The 26,182-nt window shown below is 40.1% G+C and overlaps 1 protein-coding gene and 1 long non-coding RNA gene across 4 annotated transcripts in view; one reads left to right on the top strand and one right to left on the bottom strand.

The window, feature by feature from the left end:
- Positions 1-26,182, top strand: part of WASF2 (WASP family member 2) — a 70,648-nt gene that overhangs the window by 26,001 nt on the left and 18,465 nt on the right. For 2 of the 3 annotated variants that reach the window (XM_033113539.1, XM_033113536.1), the window contains exon 2: positions 24,468-24,640. In XM_033113539.1, the coding sequence (XP_032969430.1) occupies positions 24,511-24,640 (130 nt within the window). In that variant the 5' untranslated portion in view covers positions 24,468-24,510. Of the gene's footprint in view, positions 1-23,164; positions 23,298-24,467; positions 24,641-26,182 lie in introns of those variants that run through there. The other variant, XM_033113537.1, reaches the window with a different exon arrangement.
- LOC117026644 (uncharacterized) lies at positions 3,341-20,859 on the bottom strand. Its single transcript, XR_004423799.1, has 3 exons — positions 20,734-20,859; positions 9,208-9,285; positions 3,341-3,644 (listed from the first exon to the last, which is right to left on the bottom strand). It is a non-coding gene; the product is annotated as an uncharacterized LOC117026644 (long non-coding RNA).

Below are 26,182 nucleotides of genomic sequence, written 5' to 3'. Positions count from 1 at the left end.
TAGTTTTTCCATTCTGGATTTTGCTAATTGAGTTTCTATGATTCATTTATGTTCCCCTATCACTTGTATTCCTTGTAAACTGGTTGTTAGATATAGAACAGCATTGTCTAATAGAAATACTCAAGCCTCAAATGAAATTTAAGTTTTCTAGTAGGCACATTAAAAAGTATGAATAAACAAGTGAAATTCATTTTAATAATATTTTTTATTAACCCAATAGTTGCAAACTATTATCACTTCAACATATAATTAATATAAAAGTTATTAATGAGATATTTTACATTCTTATTTTATACTAAATCTTTGTGATTTGGTGTGTGTTTTACACTTACAGCACATACCAATTTTGATGAGCCCCATTTCAAGCGTTCAAAAACTACGTGTGTGTAGTGGCTGCCTCTAGAGGGTTGACCTGAACCAGGTTCCTGCTTTGACAGTAATGCCTCCTAAGTGGTGTTGTATTCTTCCAGGGGGAGGCTGATAATGTCCGGATGTCTCTTTGTGTTGTAAGTGGTCATGGATAACAATTACCTAGATCCTTTATTTCATTAGATGTTTGCAAATGATGATATTCTAAATCTGTCACTTTTTTTTCTTCATTAGCTAGAATACTTCAGAAAAGAAAAACTTGCCCTTATCAACTCTGGTTACCCTGAAGTTTGATTTGTGTAGGAAAGGCAGGATAAATACTTGATTATTTCCCTTTATTCTTTTATTTACAAATTTTAAAAAGTTGGTTCCCTAACATACTCCAAAGGGAATCTGTAAGTGTTTTTTTGTTGTTGTTGTTTGTTTTTTTAAGTATCATGAATTTATGGGTTTTAACATATTTGGTATGTTTTTAATCCACTGAAGTTGTTCTTATTGATGTTCAGTTTGTTCCATCTTGGACCAGTGGGAGCCTCTTCAAGTTGGCTCCTGATTCCTTTTGACATAACTACCTAGTCTGATAGTGTTCCTTGCTTTCTAGTGTGATAGGATGTTCCAGACTTGTCTTGTACATTTCCTGCCCTTTATCCAAAGAGTTCTGGATCCTTTTAGTGAGACATCGTATTTCGAGACCACATGATTGTTGGCTCCTTCATTTGGTAACAATGAGGAAACTGGGGGCTAAAGAAGTAGAGTGGTTTAACCAAGGTCACACAAATTTAGCAGCATAATCTAGCCTAGAACCCTACCCTTCTGGGTCTTAGCTCCATGTCATTGCCATTGTGTTGCTTCCACTACTACTTTCTAGGACAGGTGGTTTAGCTGCATTTGTGTTTCGACTCTAGGCCATCGGGGAAGATAGGTTTTGTGGGTCATCATTGGAGGTACAATCAAACCTCATTAATTTGCGCTAATTGGGGTAAATCCTAGTGAGAGTGTTGTATGTTGTTTTTTTCTTTAGGTGCAGCTGTTATTTTGAGTCATACAGTAGCTGAAACTAGGCTAATAGTGTTAGCAGGTTATTTTGTTAGGTTGAGGTCCTTTGTACCTGGTTTAATGAATAGCTGAGAATGATGTGCAATTTAACTTTAATTGTATGTAAATTAGACTCCTGAAATGCTTAAAAACAACTCATTAAACATTTCTCCCTGCGATCCTATTTATACTGTTTTCTTAGCCAGTCTTTTCTTTATTAGAACGCAGAGGTAAACTTGAGCCAGGTCTGAATTTATCTCAAGTTTCAAATGTTCAGAGTCTATTAATAAAATGTTGCCGGAAAGAAAGAATATTTGGGAAAGTGCAGAGGAAGAACACCTGAGAGTCAGAATCTGGCAGTTTCAGCCAACCAGAATGCAACTCTTTGCATTTAAAAGTAAGCTGCAAGTGCTTTTGAGTGGCAAAGAGCTTGCAGAAAGCGTGTTCACATTACGTCCTCTGTAGTGTCATCCCTCAAGGGCCTCACTGAGAGAATTGTGTATATTGAGGAACAGAGTTTCCAGGTGTGTGAGGGTTGACTGTGTTGCCTGTTGGCTCTGTGGCCCAAAGTAAATCACTTGACCTCTATGAGACTTCATTTATTCATCTGTAATAAGGTAATTAAAATTGGGAGTAGTACTGCATATTCTTTTTACCTCATAGACTTCTTGTGAGATTCAAGTCAGCAAATTAATCAAATGGTATAGTAGATATTTGTTAACAAGAGATGATACGAAAGTGCTTTTTTAACTAGAAGCTTTGTATGACCCTCAGCATTATTAGAATAATATAGATTAGATGCACTGATACATACTAATGATCAGAAGCGTGACAGCAGGAGGAGGAGGTTCAAGATGTGTGTCCAGAACTTCACAGCCGTTTCCATGCAGAGGCACATACCCTCACACTTCACGCGCCTCTGACAGTACCAGGTTCTGTAGCGTAGAACCCCTGCTGATGTGCAGACCCGGAGTCACCAGGAAAAGGGTACGTTATGATTAGTATATTTTGTTTAAGAAATAATGGATATGCACAATATATTTTACAGAGATTTTTATAAAATGGCTTCCAGAAGTATAGTGTCTAAAGAGTTATTTTCATTATCTGGCAATTCTGCCTTGTGTGGAGTCTGTCATTCCCTGAGAGCAGTTAACACCTGCACTAAATGCTAGCAGCCGTTCTAAGTTCTTTACATATATTTACTCCTCTATTTCTCCCAGTAATCCCCTGAGGTAGATACTGTTATTAATGTCCATTTTACATATTGGGAAACTGAGGGACTAAGAGATTAAGAAGGTTGCCCATGATTGTGGATTGGGATCCTAGGTTGAGGGAAAAAATTCCTATAGTTATTGGGGCGCTAGTAGAATTTAGATACGGACTTTATATTAGATGATAATATTGTATCATTGTTACATTTTCTAATGTGATAATTGTACTGTAGTTTGTTCTTAAGAGTAGACTTTGACTCCTGAAGTATTTAGAGATAGGGGCACCATGTCTGCAATCTTATTATCAAATGGTTAAAAAATTAGTAATAAAAGTGTGTGTGTGTGTGTGTGTGTAGAAAGAGTAAATGTGGCAATATGTTAATAATTGGTGAACGTAGGTAAAGGGAGGGCATAGGGGAGTTCTTTGTACTATTCTTGCAACTTTTGTCCAAGTTTGAAATTATTGCAAAATAAAAAGTAAAACAAAAAATGTCCTTAGGTCACACACTGGAGTGGAGATCGCAGGGCTGAGATGAAGCTGTGTTCTTAATCACGGTGCTGTTCTGCTGTTCTGTTCATGGTGCTAGATAAATGAGGTCATCTGTGCTGAATGTTAACTAATTGGGGCTGTGACTGCGTCCTGCACATTGAGCTGTTTTAACAGCTCTGCCTTCTGGTTCTTCAAGGATAGAGTGATCATATAATTTATTGTATGAGTAAGAGTAAGAGGGAATTCTATTAATAATTTCTCTATTGATGTAAACCAAGATGAATGGACATCCTAAAGGGATACTTCTTGGCAGAGTCCAGTTTGAACAAATATGATAAGACATGATAATTGCTTCATTATAATTGAATTTTATTTACCATGGATTCTTATTTACACAATATATAAGCCACTTTTTTCTTGTGCCAACAATAAATCTTCTGATGCGGTTTCACATTTTCTCCTCTCGATTTTGTTAATTCTTTTGCTTCCTTCCAGACCACTTGGGAAATACTCTTTGTCAAACTCCATTTCCTCCAAGTCTGAAAAATACCAACAGGAATTTCTGTAACACTTGTCCAGTTTTAAAAAATATTGGCATTTAAAACCATAAATCCCCAAACATCTTTATTAACATGATTTCTACAAGAAGAGGAGCTGGTAAAATGCATCTGTATTACTAGATTGGCAGAGAAGTATTACTACTGTCAACTTCCCATAGGCATTTGGGGAAACCTTATTGTATGGTAACTGGAGGCTGTTAATGTTTGTTAAAAAGGATGACAGTGTAGAATCAAAGGTGTATGTGCTGTCTCATTGATCTGTTGCCCAGGCAGTGTCCACTGCCATTCTTCTAATTGTACTTATTTGCAATAATACTCTCCTGGAGCTGTGTGTCCAGTTAAAGATGTTGACCGTCACTGATAGAGGAACAGTATTTTTTGGTCAATCTCTAAAAAAAGCTTTCAAAATTATTCTAGTATTAGGTTGGTGCAAAGTAATTGTGATTTTTACAATTATTTTAAACAGCAATTACTTTTGCACCAACCTAATACAATCTGCTCTGGATTTTTAAAGATCAAACTACTGTATTTTGCCGAGTATAATGTACTCTCGTATATAATGCACACCCACATTATGGGCCTAATTTTTTTAATTCAAATTTTATTTGTTTACATTTAGGTATTTTTATTTTAAGTGTTTTCCCAGGACCCTTCAGCTCCAAGTCAAGTAGTTTCAATCAAGTAGTTGTAGAGGGCGCAGCTCACAGTGGCCCATGTGGGAATGAAGTGGCAACCTTGTTAAGAGCACCAGGCTCTAACCAACTGAGCTCACCGGCCACCCCAATTAGCATTTATTTTTTAACATACAAGAAATTTTATGTAACAAATAATTACAAAACACAAGAACAGATACAAGGTACAAGAAATTTTATGTACAGGTAACAAGTTACTATATTTATGCATGGTAGAAGGGCAAGAACTCTGTAGTTGCAAGTTCGTTGTAAGTTCAACAAAACCGATTATCGATTATCGTATTCCAGGGTATTTTGCGTATTGATTTCTAGAGTTACACTTTTAACTCATAAGCATAAATAAAAGAATTAACAATTTACATAAATACAGAATTAGTACTACCCATGTATAATGCTCATCCTTATTTTTCCCCTCACAAATTTGGGCAAAAAAGTACACGTTATACATGGTAGGTACCTCTTTGCTTCTCCTTCCTCAGACAGAATGTATTTAACCAAGTACACATCTGCTGGGGCAGGAGAAGGTGGTACAGGGCAAGGGTGCTGAAATTTAAATCAGAGTTTTCCTTCCAGTTAGCTACTATGGTATTAAGAGTTGGAGAAGGAGTGGATAAAACAAATGACTAACATAACTTATTTTTCTTTAAACCACTAAAATGATTTTTTCCCTTAAATCATGAAGTATGCCTTTATAGTAGCAATAATCCTCTAATACTTTTAAAAATGTGTACTTTATAGTTCAAAGCTGTTAAATTTCTTATACTGGCTGATTTTTCTTTAAATTCAGTGAATTGCTATATTTAAATGGGTAAATTTTTTTTTACATCTAATTTAATGAATGAAAGTGGCTTCTGAAACGAATTTTTACTTAATTTAAAAAAATATTTTAAAGACACCTGCAAATGTCACTCAGGTCAACTGTATATTAATCAAAATCAACTATTAAAATAATAAAATACCTATTGAATGATCAATTTTGCATTTGTTTTGATATAGGGAATCAACAAACATTTTTGAGAACACATTATGTACAAATGACTATGATAGATATGATCCTCTGTCCAAAAGAAGTGTATATCCTAGGAACACAAAGACACATGAAAATGCCTCAATATTGTGGAATCTCAAATCTAAAATCTTTATTATGTCTTGGATCCTTATCTCAGCCATTATTCCATTCTTCTAGCCATTTTGTCCTAATAGCAGTAAGTTTTGCTAATCAATTTAAGGAATACTATGAATATGGTATCAATTTATTTTAAAGTTTCGATAACGGGGACATAGTCCTAGCAAAAGATAACTTACCAAGGTGACTCAAGAAAAAAATTGAAAACCTTTAACTGTTAAATACATTGAAATTGTAGTTAAACAACTTCTACAGAAAACACCATGCCCATATAATTTCCAGGTGAATTTTAAGATACAGCCTAAGGTTTTAGAATCAGTTATAAATTCCACTTTTCCATGCTACTGACCCTAATTAGGAAGGTGACTATAGGTTTACATCTTCACTTCCTGCCCTTGCTGACATGGATCTCTATTAAGGGGATCTAATTGTCACATTTTATTCTTCATTAGCTCTCACTCCCTTTCTCCTTCCTTGCTTTTTCTCTGATTGTTTTTCATAGTCAGCAAATCAGATTGTTTAGAGAATTTTTTCTTAGCATGTTCTGTTCCTCTTTCCACTTATCCAATAATTTATGAGGGATTGATGGATGACAGAAGTGCTGCTCAGCACCTCAGGATTTAAAAGGCAGCCCCTTCCCTCAAAGAGCTCACAGTCTATCCTGTCCCTGTTACAACTGGAATATGGGAGGATGCTATAATAGAGGAATAATAGAGTGCTATGGAAACGGAGGAGGGCTTGATTAATTCTTTCTGAGGAACAGGGTCAGGATGACTTCCTGGAAGCAATTACATTTGAACTGGGCAGGGAAGGATTAATAAATTTCAAGAAGCTGGGGGAAAAAAACCCAAATAGAAAAAAGGTGGGTATTCCAGGAAGCAGAAAATGTCTTGAATGAAATCACAGAGGCATGAGAGTGCAGGAGGGCCGCTGTGGTGAGCAGTGGCTCAGGTGGAGAGCATGGGGAAGGAACCAGCAGAACGGAAAGGCCTTCAGTACCACACGTTATGCCCTGATCATTCCCTTTTTCTCAGTCTCAGTCCTAAAAATCCCTCTCACTTCAATTCTCAGATGAAAAATTTCAGGTTTGCCTCTGTGTCAGGCGTCAATATGCCTGAGATTTGATCATACAGTTTTACCTCAGTGCTGACAGAACCAATCTTCATCTGGTTAATTGTTGGCAGGCAGCATTCTGAGTGACCTCCAGCCATTCTAGGCTTTCAGAGAAGGGACTTGATGTCAGTGTTTTAGAAAAATAAAAAGTAGCTCCTTTCTACAAAAAGGGTTAAGGATGCTTGGACTCATAGCAATCAGGGAAATACTGATTAAAACTGCAGTGATACACTGTTTTATGTACATCAAAGTGGCAAAATTTAAAGTCTGACAAAGTGTTGGCAAGGATACAAAGCAACCAGAACCCAGCAAGCAGAAGTGTAAATGCGTACAACCATTTTGCCACACAATTTGGCATTATCTCCTGATTGAAGATGCACATACCCCATGACCCAGGAGTCACACTCCTAGGTATCTACTCTCAAGAGCTCTTGCACATGTGCTCCAGGAGTCATACACAAAAATATCCATAGCAACACTGTTGGCGATAGCAAAAACAAAACATCCAAACTGGGGGAAAAAATCCCAATAGCCATCAGCTTTAGACTGGATAAATAATGGCATGGCCATACAGTAGAATATTATATAACAGTGGAAATGTTTGAATTGCAGCTATAGCAACAGAGAATCTCAACAAATTGTAGAATGAAAAGTTGCAGAAGAATTTACATTATGATTCAATTCATATAACGTGAAACTAAACAATATAATGTTTAGAGATACAAATGTGATAAAACTATAAAGAAAAACAAGGAAATGGTAAACACATTTCCGGATAGTGTTATCTCAGGGTGAAAAGGGAAGGAGATGGGTTTGGGGAGAGACATGCAGGGGACTTTAAAGCTAATGGTAATTATTCTTAAATTAGGTGGTAGGTACACTGATATTTGCTGTATCACTATTCTTTATGCCTTACATATGCTTTAAGAAATTTTTATACCTGTACATTTTAAAACATTAAGGTTGGTGATACCTGACCTAGTATTTCCCCTAGTTCTGCTTTCATACATAAACACATTTTTCAGAATGTAAAAACTAAGCCCCGAGATTAAGTAATTTAATCTCTTAAGAGACAAAGCTTATCAGTGACAGCCTGGTCTCAAACTCAGTATAGGACACTTTATCATCTTATGTCGCAACTCCCCCATTATGTAGATTCTATGGATCAATTAGAAGTGCTTCCACTTGGATTACTGCCTCAGTCGTTCACCCCTTCATGTAGTCCCTTCTCCAGCTGCTGCCAGAGAGAGCTTTCTAAATGCAAATCCATCATGTCACTCTCTGGCCTCAATCTTAAATAGTTCCCAGTAGCCTTCAGCACACTCCGAGTGCTGTCGTGTGGCATACAAGGCTCTCTGTGCCTCAGCTTCTGCCTGCCTTATTAGTTTCACCACTCATGACTTCCTGCACTTCAGCCGCACCGAGCGATTTGCTGTTCCTGGAACACTGTTTGCCTCTGCACACACTGCTCCCTCCACCTGAAACTTCTCTTAACTAACCTTTTTGTCCTTTAAGACACCCTTTCTTAACTGACCCCCCGCCCCCGCCCCTAGCCTGAGCTGGATGCTTCCATTACACCTTGAGCTTAACATTTGCAGTCACACTTACCACAGAGTAGTACTGTCTGCTTTGTCTCCTTCAGTAGTTTTCAGTCTTGGTGAGGGCAGGCGCAGTGTTGAATTACGAGGATATTCCCAGTGTGTGGCACAGTGCCAAGTACGTAAGGTTCATTGAATGAATGAACAAACCAATGAACGAAGAATCACTTTATACAAATCCCACATGTAGCTTGAAGCTGTCCTTTGTTTGCCAGATTCTCTATCTATATTTATAAAGGAAGGAAGAAAGGAAAAGTAAGGGAAAGAGAAAGGCAGGCAGGCTGGTAGGTGGGGAAAAAGAACTGAGGGGAGGGAAGCAGGAAGCTGATTTGGGAGGGAAAGGAAAGGTTCAGAGGCTTATTAACATTTTAGGCCAAGTGCCTGGTGATTTTAATGACACCCTGGATTTCTTTCAAGCTTTAGACATGTGCTGATTTTGATGACTTACCCTATTCCGACCTTCCTTAGCCTTTTTGGAAATTTATCTTTGGCTGATAACTATCATTTTTTCTCTTTACATTAGGGAGTAAGAGCTTTGAGGTGCATGAATAAAAGGGAGGTGGCGGATAGCTTGTGTTGGTCAGAGTGGCCTTAGTTTTTAATATTTATTTGTTTGTTTGTTTGTTTTAAGGAGGGTGCAGCTCACAGTGGCCCATGTGGGGACTAAACCGGCAAACCCCGCTGCCATCAGCACTGCGCTCCAACCAACTTAGCCAACCGGCCACCCCTTGTTTTTAATTTTTGACGTCTCCCTCTTCTCTGTACCAGATTAGACCCCTGGTCATTTCCTAGGACTTGGAGAGTGTATGTAGATCCTGTCTTGTGATCTGATGAGCTATTAGAAATTTGAATTCTAAAACCGAGGTTGAACTTAGGCTATTCAGATTGGGTTCTTTTCCGTCAGGAAGCAGTGCTGTAAGACGAAGTCCCGACACCCTCCCCATCCTCACCTGCATGAGGACCAAAACACAAGAGCCACTAACTGTGGCTTTATTCATTTGATAGATACTTACTGAGCATCCTCTCAGGGCCTAGCATGGTAGTAGGCAGTGGGATTGGAGATGACTGATGACCATCCTCGCAGATTCAGTCTAGTGGGAGAGCAAGTGAGAAAATCAGTCATTTGAATGCAGTGTGCTGCGCTAGGCATGCACAGGATGTCACGGAAGTTTAAAGAGGGTATGGAAGAAAGGGAACCAGCCTCCTTTGGTGCAAGGCATGTCGAGGGAGATATTTCACTTGAGCTCAATCTTGGAAGACGGTAGGAGTTGGTGGGGGTGTGGTGGGTGGTCAGACTTGAGCAATAGTATGATGGCAAGAAGAACATGATGCAGTGGGGAGCTATGGAAAGGTCTGTAGGACTTCAGGGAAGGGTATGTATGTCTGAAGATGTGATAGGAGGTGAGATGGGAGCCATATGGGAGCCATATTGTGAATGACCTCTTCTACTTTCCTAAATCAAAGGGATTGTCAAGTGGAAGTGTTCTCACCCACCCAGTGTTAGCTGGTTAGTGTTTCTATTACTGTTGTCTCTTGAGCAACTGAGATTTATAATGTTTTATTTCTTTGAGTTGTTCTTTTTATGATAACTTGAATTTGGAGCCCTCTTTCTTTTTATGCTTTAAGCGACTCCACTTTGAGTACCATCTAGTCAAACCCTACATTGGAGCATTGTGAAGTAGATGATGCATCGCTTTTCAGGCAGCTTGGAAGGAGGGGGATTCAAATGACCTTCAAAGACTAACATCAGGCCCCCATGTCAATGTCATTGCAATTCATGCATGCATGGAGAGTGGGAAAAGGAACTTAATTATGGAGGAGGGGAATCGTAACCCTGCTTGAATGGGTAGTTGAAAGTCCTGGGCACACCCCTCAGCCTCAAAAAAAGGACTTCTTACAAAAAAAGGCTGCCAAAGAGGTCAGGGAGAGCCCACATAAATACCGTCCTCCCTCTTGGTGTGTGAGCCAGTCATTCCTTTGCTTCCACAGGTGCAGAATAGGTTCACCAAATAGTATTCTGATCTCTATTGTACAGAATTTGGCATCTTCCTGTTCTTTTCTGGAAAATCAACCCCTTTAATGCATGGGACATGGCAATTTTAGGTCAGCAGCCATTTAAAGGCACCTTTTTAACTTTCAAGGGCTAGCCTAATAAGATATATTTTGTACAAAAATACCCGTTTATCAAGATGAGACTCGAATCATTTAAATCTCGAAAGGGGCTTAGTTTTAGCTGCTGGTGCACTTTTTACCTGAGATTACTTCTCGTTGTCTTTTAATGGCACTGTCCTTCTGGAGGACTGTGGTCATCACCAGACATTAGGCATCATTTCTTCTGCTACCCTTTGGTAACTGTTCAGAATCCATTACAGTGTTTGGGATGAGGGAACCCACAGTAACCCATGTCACTATCCTTTTGGATCATAAAATAGCTTTCCGTAGTTAGCCTGGATGACAGCAGAAGCCAGCCTTCTGCAGTCGGGAACGGCTTCAGCATGGCTCCTGTCTGAATGACCAAAGGGGTTAGTCACAGGCAGCCTCCTCCGTTTCATTCATTCGTTTTGGGAAATGGTATAATGAGGCAGAGCTGAACCTTTGGCTCTTTAATACAGGGTCTGAACAGGAAAATCTATTTTGGTGAAATCCTGGAGAGTTGCTGAAAACACATGATGCTGTTTAGTACTTTAAATAGAACTTCTTTACATTGGAGGGAAAGTGTTGTAAAAACATGGCCCCAGTTGATACCTGTACAACATATATATTCATACAGTTCTTGCTATTTCTAAAGTTGGGGAAAAGTTCTGGGTTAATCTAAATAAAATTTTAATTTTTCTAAATACATATTCCTATCTTAACACTCATTGTTAGATTTTTCTTAGGCGGGAGACAAAGTTCAATCTTCTTAATTCCTCTTCTATGTAAGCCTTTCCCCTGCATTTTAATAGAAGTTCTTCAGTGCACAGACCGCGACAGAGTCCATTTTCAAAACAATTCATGGAGACTTAGCTATGCAATTTATTTACAGTTGGTCACCAAGAAAGAGTAAAAACCAAAGAACCAGAGGGCTGTTGAGGGAAAAAGTTTTCACAGCAAACTTGAGGGCCTAGAGGCCAGAGAGCAAGAAGAATGATTGGGGGTGGTCTCTGGGAGCTATGATTGGTAGTAACAGAATGGAAATTAGATAATGGAAAATGTAGGCCACTATACCAAAGACATGGTTCTAACAGATTTTGGTGTGGAATTGTCTTCTAAGTAAAGCTTTTGTGATAATTTGAATGCCACAGAAGTCGTCTCTTGGCTTTGTGTCTCAGGAAGGCATTAGAATTTAAAACAGACCCTTTAACATGATTTACGGCAGACAAGAAATAACAGTTCAGTTGGGGCAGGTGGTATTTAATTACCCCTCTCTGTGGGAGTAGGGGCTGTTCCCACTAAAATTGTTTCTGGGTGAAATCACAACACAGATCCATAAAGTACAGATATATATATATATATGTATATGTATATGTATATGTATATATATATTTTAAAAGAGACATCAGTTTCTTGCATTTTTCTAATGTCAAAGGTTAATTTAAAGTATTAACGGTGAAAAGATTAATTTAAGATATTAAATCTACTAGGCAAGAATACATGTACATATTGTAATTACTTCCTTTTTACAATTAAAGTAATTGGATTATATTTAATAAGCTATTTACATTTAATAATTAAAAAAAGACTTATCTTTTCAGTATTCCCCATATGCAGAAAGAGATGGGGGAAACTCACTTCTAATATAATTATCTTTACTTGGGCTAAAAAGGAAAAACAACTGTGCTTTTTGAAGAATGGTCAGATGAATATTATTTTTTAAAATATACATATACAGTTTAGGAATTACCCATAGGAATGTGTTTTGGTTCATTGTAAAAGAAGATGAAAGATTAGCTGCTTTTAAAAAAAAGTCCCCAATGACAAGATTTGATGAGCTGAACAGTGCACAGAGAATAAAACTTAAAGTGACTCTCAGGGACCCTATAGATAAAAGTAACCCGTCAAAAGTGACGGAACCCCAAATGCCTAGCTGTTTGAAAACAGGAGTTTGTTTGAAAAGCAATAGCATCTGAACACGTTGTCTGAGGCTGGCACTTTAAATGAGCCAGTGTTTATGTTGTTTAAAGTGAAAGATGTGAGCTCCTGAGCAGCTGGCTAAAATTGGGTGTAGAGAGGGAGAAAGCAGTATGGTAGGTATCCTCATTAACACCATTTCAGTTCTAGGGTAAATATGTCAGGAAGACTTTCTTGTGTTAGCCTGCAGTCTTTTTTTCAAGGGGGAAGAAACTAGTCGGGTTTGGTGGCACTTGTATATGAAAACGAGAAATATGGACATATTTTTCTAATTTCTTGGTTTGGGTGTTTCGTGAAGAATCAGTTTATGGTGTCATGGAAAGAGCATGAACTTTGGATACAGATGGACATGGGTTTAAAAGCTGACTCACTTTGGTAAAGTTACAGAATCGCTCTTACTCAGTTTTAGTTTTCTCAACTGTCAAATCAGAATGCTACTACTTACCTTGCAGCTTTGTTTGAGGAGTAGAGATTTTCAAGAAAATGTGAATAAATGCTTGGCACTTCTTAGGAATTCAACAAATGTTTATTGAGCAGATGTAAGAACCCCACCTTGTCTCCAGATAGCTGCTGTTGGGACTACTTCTGTTAGGTTTAAAGATACTTTGTTTTTCAGTTCCTGTATTCAGAGAGTTGTACACTCCAAAAACCTGTGTTACAAAATAGAATGTAGTGACTATCATTAAAAAAAGGTTCAACGTACCTCTTTGGAACTTTTGGAGAGGGAGAAATGACTTCAGACCCCATAGAGGAGTCAAGGAAGGCTTCTTAGAAGTGGTGACATTTGCCTTGTGCCTTTAAGATGAAAGGGTTTTGTTTTGTTTTAAAGATTTTATGGGGGAAGGGGAACAGTGTGTACTTCCAGGCCTTTTTTCCAAGTCAAGTTGTTGTCCTTTCAATCTTAGTTGTGGAGGGCGCAGCTCAGCTCCAGGTCCAGTTGCCGTTGTTAGTTGCAGGGGGTGCAGCCCACATCCCTTGCGGGAGTCGAACCGGCAACCGTGTGGTTGAGAGGACGTGCTCCAACCAACTGAGCCATCCGGGAGCTCAGCGGCAGCTCAGCTCAAGGTGCCGTGTTCAATCTTAGTTGCAGGGGGCGCTGCCCACCATCCCTTGCGGGACTCGAGGAATTGAACCAGCAACCTTGTGGGTGAGAGCCCACTGGCCCATGTGGGAATCGAACCGGCAGCCTTTGGAGTTAGGAGCACGGAGCTCTAACTGCGTGAACCACCAGGCCGGCCTTGTTTTGTTTTTTAAAGAAATGCCACAATCCAGATAATAGTCCCTTTGAGACTATTTTGCTTTCAAAGTACCTAAAGTGAAAATACTGAATTGACTCTTGACTATGATATGGAAGACTGACACCCTTTGTCTTAATCCTTAAAATTGGCATAATGTAAGCAGAGGCCATCGGTTCCTTTCTTAGCATTTGTCTCCACACTCCTGGAGAGTCTGTCTCAGAAGGTAAGAGGCCCACCTACTACTAGGTCTTCACTGAGACCAAAGAAAAGAGGGCCAATTAGGAGAGCCCTTTGTATGGTGCTCAGTGCTGCTTAACTTGACCTGCTCTCCTTAGATTATTTCATTACCACTAGGCTATGAGTCCAAACAGGCTCAGCATTCCTTTGAATTAGTAATGATGAGAGCTGTCTGTTACTGAGTACCTACTGGGCGCTAGGCACTCGCCTAGGAGGCTTACATATGTTACCTCATTTTATCCTTAGAGCCATCCTATGAGGTAGGTTTTATTTCCCCCATTTTACAGATGCGGCTCCGAGAGATCAACCAGCCTGCAGTCCCAGAACTAGTGGTCAGGGAATCCTTGATTCCCTTCACCGAACATGCCTCTGGGTTCACCAAGTTTTATTGATTTTTTTAAATGTGGTAAGCACCTATATATGTGGATTAATTAAAAAAAAAAAAAAGAAAAACAAATTTTCTTTCATTGTTCTCAACTGTGATCATTCAAAAAACTAATTAAATATGTTATTCAAGTATGTTATTTGCTTATGGTGATGCTATCCTTTCTATTTGCTGTGCTTTCTTATTTAATTTCAAGACACCTACTTTTTGCTGTTATTTTTTCTAAAAGTACCCATGATATACACTTACTGAAGATAAGTTGAAATTAGTGTGACTTGAAAAATTTTACAATACCTCTTTATGATTGGGGGCCTTGCGAAACTAGAGTGGAAATCAATCCTGACTAAATAGGAAGCACAAGGCTATCATCACCATAAGCATATCCCTTGTAGAAGGGAAATAAAGGAGGAGAGCCACGTGATCACTCTGGCTTCTGCCTAAATATGTGTTCTAACCATGGAGCAGGTGGGAGATCCTCAGGCGAGCACATTGGTCTTGCTGAACTGAAGAGACGAATATTGTCGTTCAGGGGAGGCAGAGGCCTCTGGAAGCTGTGGGATAGAGTTCTGGAAAGAGGAGAGCTATGCCAAAAATCTGCTCTAGGAATCTCCTCAAGGTCCCCTTGAGTCTTTGCTGACCACACACATGCCTGGGGTCAAACTCCAGGAGGTTGGGTAAAGAGTGACGAGGAAGCTATGAGCTGTCTGGTTCCCAGAGTGGGGAGGTATTAGAGTTCCTACCTGCCCAAGTAGAGAGGCCATGTTGCTCACTGAGTGTCCAGTAGAGATTGTAGAAGGGCCACATCTTTGTACTGGAGTTAAAATAGTCATAGAGTAAAGGCTATACTCTACACCCACCCTAAAAAGCTTAAAAACAAGCCCCCAGAGGTATCAAACTGAACTAGTCACTGAACAAAGCTTAACACTCTTGAAATGAAGATGACAGTGCTAAATATTCAACACTGTAAAATCACAGTGTCCCACATCCAATTAAAAGTTACCAGACTTGCCAGGAAAATGTGGCCCATAACTAGGAGAAAAATCAGTCAGTAGAAATGACAGAGACGATAGAATTAGCAGGCAAGGACATTAAAACAGCTGTTAGAACTGTAAAGGAAAACATGAACATACTAGTGAGACAGTGGTAGATTTTAGCCTTGCAAAGAAATAATATAGTTCCAGTCTCTTATATTTATTAATTTTGTTCTTCCCATGGTATTGTTTGGTAAAATTGGAATATTCTCTTGTAAGTCTGAGTTATAGAATCAGCATGTTAGGGTTGGAGAGAACTTTTAAAGATCATCTTGTCCACCCTCTCATTATAAAAAGAAATATATTTCATTGATTCTGAGATGTGCATTTTCCCTACATTTTAACGTCTCTTGAATCATGATGCATCTTAACAATCAGCTGCATCTGAGACTTGATGAAATATGGTAAAAGCCCATTAGAATTGTGATTTTTCTCTATATTTTTAGTGGTAGAGTTCAAGACTTCTGCTTGTATTATCTCCACCTGAAAAACCATCCCTTCTTTATTTTTTATATACAAATCCTGCCCAGTTCAGACCTTTGTTCCAGGAAATTGGCTCAGTCCCTTCAATTCAGTGATCTTTCCATCCTTTCTATTGTCATCATTGACTGCATTATCCATTTGATAACTGAACTTGGCCATATTGTTACTTTGGTTTTATCTGGTTCAATTAAATTGCAAGCTCTTGGAGTCAAGGGAGGGATTTTATACTTTGTGTCTTCTAGTGTCTACTTGATAAATATTCATTGATTAATGAGAGTACTATAATTAGTAGTTAACCATTAATACAACCTAAAGCTTGGTTAGTAGTAGTGTTGTTTAATGGTTAAGAGAACCACATAAAAACATTTAGAACAGTGCCTGGCCCATAGTTAAATGCTAGATAGATGCAGAGCTAGTACTTCCACCACCACCACCACCACCACCACTGCAATAATCTGTTCTGTGCCAGGCACTGTTAAGCATTGTCTACATGCATTATTTCATTTTTCTTCACAACTTTACGAACTAGGAATCATCATACGAATTTAACAGATTAGGAAACAGACTAAGAGATTTAACTGTTTACCGAGGTCCCAAAGCTAAAATTTGGTGGTCGTGAGTTAAAACCCACACCTCTCTCTTGATGTCCCCATTCTTGCTGCTCTGCACCACTGCTTATTAGGTCCTGAGGGCCTTGGGAACCGCCTGGTAAACTGAGGGTAGAAGAAAAGAATGGGTACTTACTTTCCCCTCTGCTCAAGGACTTTTCCTTATAAATCCCATGTATTGAGTGGTGAACAGACCTTGTGAGAGGAAGTAGATGTAAAGCTCCCCTCTTAGTTGCTGGCGGCTTGGCCATTAGTGACAGATGAGTGTGTGACACTTTTTCAGGAATGAATTCTTGTTACAGCTGGCAGAGTAGAATAGTTGATATGGAATTGAATGTCAGTTTGCTCCATAATTCCACTCCCTGGTGTTCAGATGTAGTTGTGGTTGCTAGGTCTCTCTCTTCACTTAAGTTGGTATATTAACAGTCACACCCAGGACTGCTGCTTCTGCCTGCTCCATGACCACGCGGTATGTTTGTATATTGCCCTGAGCTGTCAGCAAAACATTTTGCTGAATTTCCTTTTTTGTTGTTGCTCTGCAACCTTTTTTTCCCTGGCCTTTCTCAGTTGTGTAAAGTCGGTTTCTTTTTGGCCTTTCCATCCCAGAGAGGGAGCAGTTACTGCAGAGAAGCTTGAAGTATGAAGTGAGGCATCGTAGAGATTAAAATGAATGGTTAGACAGCTGGCAGGATGAAATGAGACTTACTTGGTGCCTGATGTGCGATTCGGCTCTGATTATCTCCTTCCCGCATTTTCAGACCTGCCCTTGTATCTAATCCAGCAGTGGGTGCTCCAGTGCCTTGTCTGTAGGGAGCTTAACCTAGTGCAGTACTCACTGCTCCTTGCAGGAACCAGGAAAGAAAGGGTACAGCCTAGCTCCATCCTTTCCATCTCTGAGCAAGGTAGTGAAGTGGGATTAGACACTCTTCCATAAAAGCCAACTGTGTTTCCCGAATGGCAGCACGTGCCCAGGTTTGGCTTGCTCCCAGGTACTCAAACCAGGTACTTGGAGAGGAATGCATTTTGTATCTATCCTCTGATCTCAAATTTTTGAGCACCACCAACTAGAGATCACTCTCTTCTGTCATTGGCTATAAATAAGAAAGGAAGCTCTCAAAAATGAAGGCTACTTCTTTTGGAGTTTATTATTACAATATTGTGAGTTATTGACATATTTCTAGTAATCTTGTGAACTGATTTGCTGAGGATTGATACTTTTGTGTGTTGGTATATATTTTTCGGAGCAGCTTAGTTGTTTTTTTTTCTGTTAAACTCCTCTGAATATAATGCTCAGAAAGAAATCTGGTACTTGAGTACCTACAAATACTAAGGGTAAGATTTCTCCAGGTCTGAGTTAAATCATTCATAATTTATATTTATCCAATCACAGTATAAAAGTAAGCCAATTTAGATGGGTAGTTTGGAATATTTCAAACCATTCCATTTTGATGAATTGGGTATTGCTAGAAATTGGCATTAAACTGGGAAAGTAAAATGAACTTTGTGTCTGACTGAAAATCGTCAGTGATACCATTGTAGACCCTATGTAATTTAAGTGGATCCATAACAAGGAACTTGGACCAAGATAGAGATACAAGAAATATTTTATGTGAATAAATCTTTTCTTTGGAGTTCAGAATACTTTGCAAACAAAATCTCACTTGCATATAGCATCTCTTAAGCATTTTTTCAGTGCAGTTCACAGCTGAACTAGAAGGATGAATTGAAATTTTTTTCTCCAATTACCAGTCATCATTAGACTAAGTAAGGACTAGAATTCAGGTTTCTGATACAGTTTAAATGTATTTTCTTTTGGACAACCAGATGGATCCTACTAAAAAGTAAACCCAATTTTGGTCATTTAAGAGGCAGTTTTCCATGGAATAGTTGATACTAGAAGAAACCAATTTTGAAGAGGAAAGTGATCCCCCAATTTTAGCTTTAAGAGCAAGCTGTGATTAAAGACTGAAGAGTAATAATGGTAAAAACAAAAAGTGGTATTGTCTCCCAAAGATAATGGAAAGTTACGGAATTGCCAGATGTGAATGGTCTTTGATAGATGTACAGTGTGCCCAAGGAGTAAGGTCGTGGAGTTTAGAAGTCCTGCTTCCTGGGCTACTTTCCCCAAATTAAATCGGGACAAGAAGGAGCCTTACGTTTCTTGAGTGTAAGTCCATAGTTGGTATCATTCCTTTATGAAATTGGAAATTTCTCCTGGTTTTACATCACAAGTAAGCTCTTCTTCTTGGTTCTCCCTGTCAGATACTTTCTCTGTCCCAGGAGTTCCATTTTTGTCTTACCAGCTCTTTTGGGCATTCGTGAGCTAACCTGATTTGTCAGTAATGCCTTGTGTTGAGAGAGTCTGGTTATATTTGTAGGTTCAGCCCCACCCTGTATTTCAACAGGAAGTGGGTGGGTGCTTTAAGTCTACAATGAGGCATTCATCCTGGTGGTGGTTGCAAGGTAACGAGGATGGCTATATGCAACGGCGTGAAGCGTCTTTCAACATTTTACTAGATAAACTTAGATCACAGTAAGCATGTGTGTTGTTGATCATTTTGAAGTCAAATGATTATTTGACTTTTCAATTGAAATTCTTGAACCCTTTTCGAATGCATATTCTTTAACATAAAGAAATTTAGCTCTTGAAAGAGGAAACTGGTCTATAAACTAAAACTCTTCTCATATGCCCCCATGCAAATGCTGTTAACTATAGAACAGTGGGAAATGCTGAAGTGAAAAAGCAGAAGTTCTAATTGCCACACATACAACATCCCCACGTGTTGTCATCCCCAGCTACTGCTGATCAGCATTTTGGGGGTATGTTTCAAAGAGGAACTGCCTTGAGAAGCATTTCTGTTGTTGCGGTTATTGCTATAGCTCAGATATACTTGCCTTTGGATGTGACCATAGAAATCTGCAGGTGTTATCAGTGACCTTGACTCTAAGTGAAGTGTTGTTTATTTATAATAAACAGCTACTAATAAAGATCATTGCCAGATCAAGTAGTCATCTGTCTTCTGTCCTGGTCATAACAGGAAGTCAGAGAGTGGGGGACTAATGAGTGCATCCTCCCTCTCACTTGCAGCCTTCCTTTATTACCTTCTTCCATCCTCCCAATTCCTACCTCTCTTCTCACCCCACTCCTGCTGCAGGCTATTGGGATCCGAGTTGTGAGAGTTCAGAGTGTAGGCTGGATGTCAAAGTCTTCTTTTGACTTTACACTGACCAAATATGACATATAAATATTCCATGATAACTTCAAATATAGAGAGTAACAGAATCTTACTATTTGAAAGGACCTGAAAGAACACCTCATCCAGTTGTCAATTCAAAGCATGAATCCCTGCATGGTACTGACAGTCTAGACTAGTCATTGTACTGCCCGGCCGTGGCTTGGAAGGGATGCCTGAAGTCTTTTATTTGTTCTTAGACTCATTCTCAAGTCACTTAGGCTGGAAATAGCCAGGGGTAAAGATGGGGGTTGATGCTGAGCCTGGCTGGATGTCTGGAAGTGGGCCAAAGCTAATTTTTTAGGTGGTCAACTCCCAGATCAGTCTGGGAGCCTCCCAGGCTATAAATAACTTAACCTCAGGGCTCTGTGTGGGGCATCCTTTGGACCATTCTGGATCGTGGGTCCTGGTGACTAGATGATTCTAGACCTGGGGAATCGATTGATTCAGGCCACGATTCACCCCTATCTGTAGTCCCTAGACCTGCTCTGGCCTTGTGTTCGGAATGCAAGTGGGTGTTGGCCAAGTGAGGAGGTTCTGGCAGCTTAGGTAGAAGCAAATCCAGGAGTTTCAGATAAAGATCATCCAGCTTAGTCCCTTTATTTTTCTGATAAGGAAACTGAAGCCCAGAGTGAGAATTCTGTCATCTTTGATTTAGAAGCCATTGTAGAAGTCATCCAGTCTGACCTCTCAACATCTTCATAGTCTAGGAATGTCCCCCCAACATTCCTGATAGCTGGCCATCCAGAGGATGGTACTGGGGAACTCATAACTTCTACAGAGAACCCATTTGAATATAGGACAGCTCTAGTGGAAAGGAACTAACTAAACAAATCTACTTCCCTGTAACTTTTATCTTCTCAGCGGTTCTAATTTAATTCCTTCCCTATGTAACATCCCCCAAGGTAAGACCATCTCTAATCCCCAAATTAGCAAACACCTCTATAGCATATCGTTTCCTTAAAGTAAAAGTATAACTGAAAAAAGAACTTTATTGATTCTATGAAGACAGAGCATTCCACTGTCCATGTGTTCAAAACTTTTCTCAGCCAAGAACCACTACTTTCTTGGTTTTCTTCACTTTCTCTTCATTTCTGTCAACTGACACTAGCATTTAGTTCTTTCCATGATACTCAATAAAGAAACATATATTTTATCACTTGCAAGTATGAATGCACAAAACTATCAGGAGTTTTGTATATATCAGGACTCACCCCTGTAACCTGTCTGTGGTTTTTCAGTTCGTATTTGCTAGCTGTGGTGGGTCTTTCCAATTCTATTGTCTCCTTCTTAGCCTGTGAAGACTTTCCCAGCTGGTCTTTACCTTCCGCCTTCTCCTGCCCAAATACAACTTCTTTGCTTCTGTTAGAATGATTTGTCTAAAATGCAGATTTGACCGTGACGCTTCCTTAATTCAGCAGTTCCTCAACGCCCAGTTCTCAAATATTCCACTAAATGACTACTGGTGATAGATGAGCCTTTCTCAACTGGATTTCTATGAGAGAATTAAACCCTGGTGCCATTAGGCATCCATTGTATGTAATATATTAACTTTTCTCCAGTGCATCTGGAATGGTGCTAGTTATGTACAGTCTTGAGGAGAACTGAGAAAATAGTCACTCTAATAATTTTGTTTGTTCTGTGGTTCAGATGAGGAACCCAGTATGAAAGTGGGGGAGAGAGAGAGAGAGAGTATATGTTCGTCAGTAGGTCCAGAAGCATGACTGGGAGCAACCTCCAGAAAAAAACTCACCAAATTTCATTAAAGTCTAACATTTCATCTTTAAATATATGTGACTGTTGTGTTCTGTATAATAAGTTCAGGGTTAAAACTGTTTTAATGGGTGGCCAGTTAGCTCAGTTGGTTAGAAGCAGGGCTCTTAACAATGTTGCTGGTTCAGTCCCCACATGGGCCACTGTGAGCTCCGCCCTCCATAACTACCGTGTTCCCCCCCGCCGGACAGTCAGCTCTAATGCGTCTTTTGGAGCAAAAATTAATGTAAGGCCCGGTCTTATTTTACTATATATAAGACAGGGCCTTACATTATTTTTTTGCTCCAAAAGACGCATTAGAGCTGACTGTCCGGCTAGGTCTTATTTTTTGGGAAACACGGTAGATTGAAACAACTACTTGATTTGGAGCTGATGAGTCCTGGAAAAACACACTTTAAAAAAACACACAAAACTTTTAAAATAGATTTATCAATGAATAAAACTGATTTTTCTGAAAGATTTGGTGAGGGTCCGTAGAACTACAAGTAACTACCTTTTTTTAACCTGGTAGTGGACATTTTATATATGTTATATTATTTAATATCTCTAGGAAATTTGCCTGAGATCACACAGCTAGTCAGGTGTCAGACTCAGGACTAACCCAACATGTCTCACTCAACTCCACAGCTTGAAGCAGAGAGAGTCAAGAGCCTAGAAGTCTTTATCCATTTCTAGGTTTATGTTCACCTGAACGTAGGATTTTTTTTGTTGTTGGTCAAGTTATTGTTGTGGTTCAGATCATGATTATTGCATATTTCTTATGCAAAATATAACTAACCTTTTGTATTCAAAACAAAAATAAGCAGTGATGCAGGTAATTCCATATAACAGGGACTCTTGTCTCTCTTTGGTGGCTCTGAAACATATTAAATGACTTTTTTTAGTAGCAGATATACTTTTCTAATTGTTTCGTCTTGATGGTTATGGACATTGTCATTTCTGGAGTACTCTTTAGCTGGTTATGGGAGCTGGTTCATTGGGCAAGAGAAAGCAATCTTGCTATTGAAAATTTGATTTCAGGTAAACCCTACCCATATGACATAGAGTTGGCTCCATTAGTGTCTGCTTACCCAAACCACTTGGGAAAGCATTAATACTAAAGAACCAAGGTGTGACAGGTTGCCCCCTGCCTCCCCATCTGGAATCCAGTTTGCATTAGGTGTCCAGAGACAACTTCTGGAATGCCCTGTCATTGGCCACATTCGACACAGAATTTCAAGAGGATTTGGCTCCTTTAGGTCTTCTGAGAAGCTGAAATTATTGCCAATGGAGGGAACCACGTGGTGGTTTTCAATCATCTCTGACTGCATTTTTGAGTTTCAGGTTCTTCCAGAAAGCTTGAAGTATGGGAGTCTGAGGGCATCTGGAGGGTGGTATACAGAACCCTGAGAGGTTCTTTTATTTGTTAACCCCTTCCTCCTTTCCTCTAAACCCTCTCTTTTTGCCATGAGTTACTAAAGATTGCATCTTTAGTATCTGATACCCTTTACATTAAGTAAAAGAGGAGAAGAGTTAGACTGGAAAGGAAAAGTCCAGAATTTGAGTTAAAAAACCTGATGAGTCAAAGGGGAACTTAGAGGAACGGAATGAAATTTATTTCCTTAGACAGTAGACAAATACTCAGGAAACACCTCTGCACCCCAAGATAGGCACAGCTGCCACACAGTGACTATTAAAGGGAGGTTCAAAGTTATGAGCAAACAGCTGATTCTCTTGGTTCTTGGGCTGTTGCTGTTGGTGACAGGAAATCTTGTTCCCCAAGCTGCTGGCTTCCTGTTTTATTTTTACTCTTAGCAGATCAGAATGTCCATAAGAAGGAGCAGTCTGTTCCACAGGGTTCTGCTTCTCCCTCTTTGAGCCTGAAGGGCTTTTTTTTTTGCTTTTTGCTTTTGGTCGGACAGTATGTTGGTTCACTTTTAAGATCTATGATATTTAGCTTGGTTCAAGCATTTTTTTAATTCATAATCAACTTTTTTGGTGATGAACTGGTGTTTTAAGATTTGATGTAAGTAAACCTGTTTTGCTTTTTTTTTTTTTGTTTAAGAGGAATTTGCAATAATGGGGACTTGGATATGTTACCTTTTTATTTGAAGTGAATTTGCCATTTTCCCTAGCACAAAAATCATTAGGAGTGTTTTTAGATGTCGTTAGTTTCACAAGATAGGAAAACAGGACCACAGCCCAGTGTGCTTTGGCTGTAGTCATATCCATTTTGTTGAGACTAAAACCTGCTCCTATCCTTGTAAAGCTAGGAATTTTGTAATCTAAGTCTAAAACAATAGCTCAGCGTGAACCTGAAGTGCTGGGGGATTTCCTAGGGAAAGGGGCTCAGCCGACCGGATAAGAAACAGTAACTGGAAGGTTTCCGGATCTGCTCCAGACACTTCCTGCTGTCTTAAGAGCCCTTTGGCCCAGGTGTGTTAAACCGGATGGGAGAGAGAAAGGAGCTTGTTGGGTAGAAGAGAAAAGGCTAGGGAATCTTAATAGCACAGTTTACTCGGCATCATGTTTGACATATTGAACATGTAAAATTTTCCTTGATGTTCTTTCATTTTGTCAATTTACAGACGAAATTTTCGTAGTGTTAATAGATACTGACAGCTAGTATTCAGTTGTACATTAGCAGTCATCCGTCAGGGAAGAACCAGAGAAGTTATGTCCTGATGTAGATCAGTGGAATCACGACGGGCAACTTCACTTCAGCGTGGAGATTATCAGATGACAGAAGCTCTTGTTTGATCCTTATAATTGATCATCTGGAATCTGATCTGTCCTGGTGGTGGACACCCCACGGATGGGATCTGTGCACCATTACGTAGGACCTGCTGAATGGGCAGTTTTCTGACCATGCCTTCTTGCCTCTGGAGACGCTTGTTGGTTGGAGCATAGTTGTTATTTTAAGGTTTTTAGGTTTTTATGCGGCCTGTGTACCTCAGTCAGCAGTCACCAGTTCAGAATTTCTAAACTTATCCGTCAAGCCTTCTATGAGCAAACCTTTTAAAAAGGGGAGGGGGGTGGGAAGTGAGGAGGTCTAAAACAGAAAAAAAGATAGGGAGAGAGAAGATGATTTTCAAGCTGTTTTAGATCAGAGCAAGACAAAAGAAAAAGACTCACACAGCCCTAGTGTGCCTGGAATTTGTGGTTGAGTAATACTTTCCTGTTATTTCTTTTTTAGGTTGTTTTTCATCATTCAGAACATTGCCTGAAGCAGGTCCACCATGCCGTTAGTAACGAGGAACATCGAGCCAAGGCACCTGTGCCGTCAGACGCTGCCGAGCGTTAGAAGCGAGCTGGAATGCATGACCAACATCACCCTGGCAAATGTCATCCGACAGCTGGGCAGCCTGAGTGAGTGCCGCAGAGAGCCTGTGCTTTGCCCTCAGGGGTCGTTGGTACTCTTTATTTAGTTTCCTTCTCCTCCTGTGTTCCTATTTCTCCCCCATCTGCCTTCCCTAGGTAATGCGAAAATGCATCCTGCCTCCCCCTCCCCAAAGAGAGGCTCCTTTTTGGTACAGATGCTTCCCTTCAACCCTTTCTTCATCTACCACCACCCTCTAGGGTCCCTCCCCCTCCCCCTCCACCTGCTTCAAAAGAAATCTGTGGGAAGGGTGGCAGGAAGGGCTGCAGCAGAAACTGCAGATGGAATGACAGAGCAGAATTCTCTGTGTGTAAAGTGGGAGGTTCACAGAGCAGTATCTTGGGTTGGGGAATGTGTCTGTAATTGCACGAGCTGTTCGATGTAGCCTGACTTTGCTGAAGCCTCAAATGTGCCAATAGTCTTTATCTACCCAACAACCCCCCTTTTCTTCCCAAAGAGGAGTAAAGCAAACATGCACTCAGAGAGATTCTGGCTGACTTGTCTACCCTGGTACACATTTAATTGTGCTGCAAGCCCCCAGGTCCAAGTTCAGGGTACAAATTACTTCTGCAGTCTCTGGGGTATTGGGAGTTTTGCAAGCTGCGTGAACACAACAGTGACACAAATTGTAGCTGGAGCCATTCTTCTCTAGGAGGAAGATGGGGGGTAGCCCAGTCTGTTCTGGAGCTGAGGGAAAGCCAGCTCAACTGTAATTTTTTTTTTTTAATTGGCAAGAATGAATGAGACTGCCTTGGGTGGGGTACATGCATGTGGTTTGGATTTCATTCTGAATCAAGCTGACTTTGTTTGCTTGAAGCCGAGGTATGGGAAGGGCAGATGCTTGGATAGGCTGTGCGTTTGTCTAGTGCCACTCCAGCTCCCATAAGAACCTCTGTCAAAATGCCATTTTACTGATCTTCCTTAGCAAAGGCATCTGGGTGTGAATTATTTCAGACACCCCTCCTACCGCATCACTGCCCTTCGTGAAGGCAGTGGAATATCAAGAAAGCCTGCAGTCCCCCAGATAGTAATAGACCCTGCCTTTACAACAGGGGCCTGAGGAGACAGAGCTCTGTGACCAGATGATGTATGGGGTCTGAGATTCCTAAGCCTTCACCTAGCTCAGAGGCCATGTCGGTTGATCCAGGGCTTAGGGAAACCTGGATGGGCGGCACGAAGCAATGAAACCCTGCCGGTGCCTATGTTACACGAAGGAGCACTGACAGCGGTGTGGCAGCAGTACGGCTGACAGGGAAGTGTGTGAAGGCTGCAGAGAGCCCCACTGCTTCTTAAAAGCATCATTTCTGCTGCTGTCACTCTGAGAAGGCCAAATGGGTGGAAGTCAATCACACACTGGTTCCTTCTCTATAGGACAAAGGACATCTAGCTAATGATGCTTCTTATTCTCACTCAGCAGGAGTTATGCTCCCTCTCAGGTGTTTTTCCAGGGTACTGTTGATGGATGCCATTGCTCACTCTCCCACTTGTGATCAGACCTGCCTTTCTGAAGGAAGTGGACCTGAGGGCCGGGT

This window comes from Rhinolophus ferrumequinum, chromosome 9 (assembly GCF_004115265.2).
Source record: "Rhinolophus ferrumequinum isolate MPI-CBG mRhiFer1 chromosome 9, mRhiFer1_v1.p, whole genome shotgun sequence".
Classification (NCBI taxonomy): Eukaryota; Metazoa; Chordata; class Mammalia; order Chiroptera; family Rhinolophidae; genus Rhinolophus; species Rhinolophus ferrumequinum.
The sequence above is the reverse complement of the archived record's forward strand: the minus strand, read 5'-3'. Positions and strand labels throughout refer to the sequence as shown.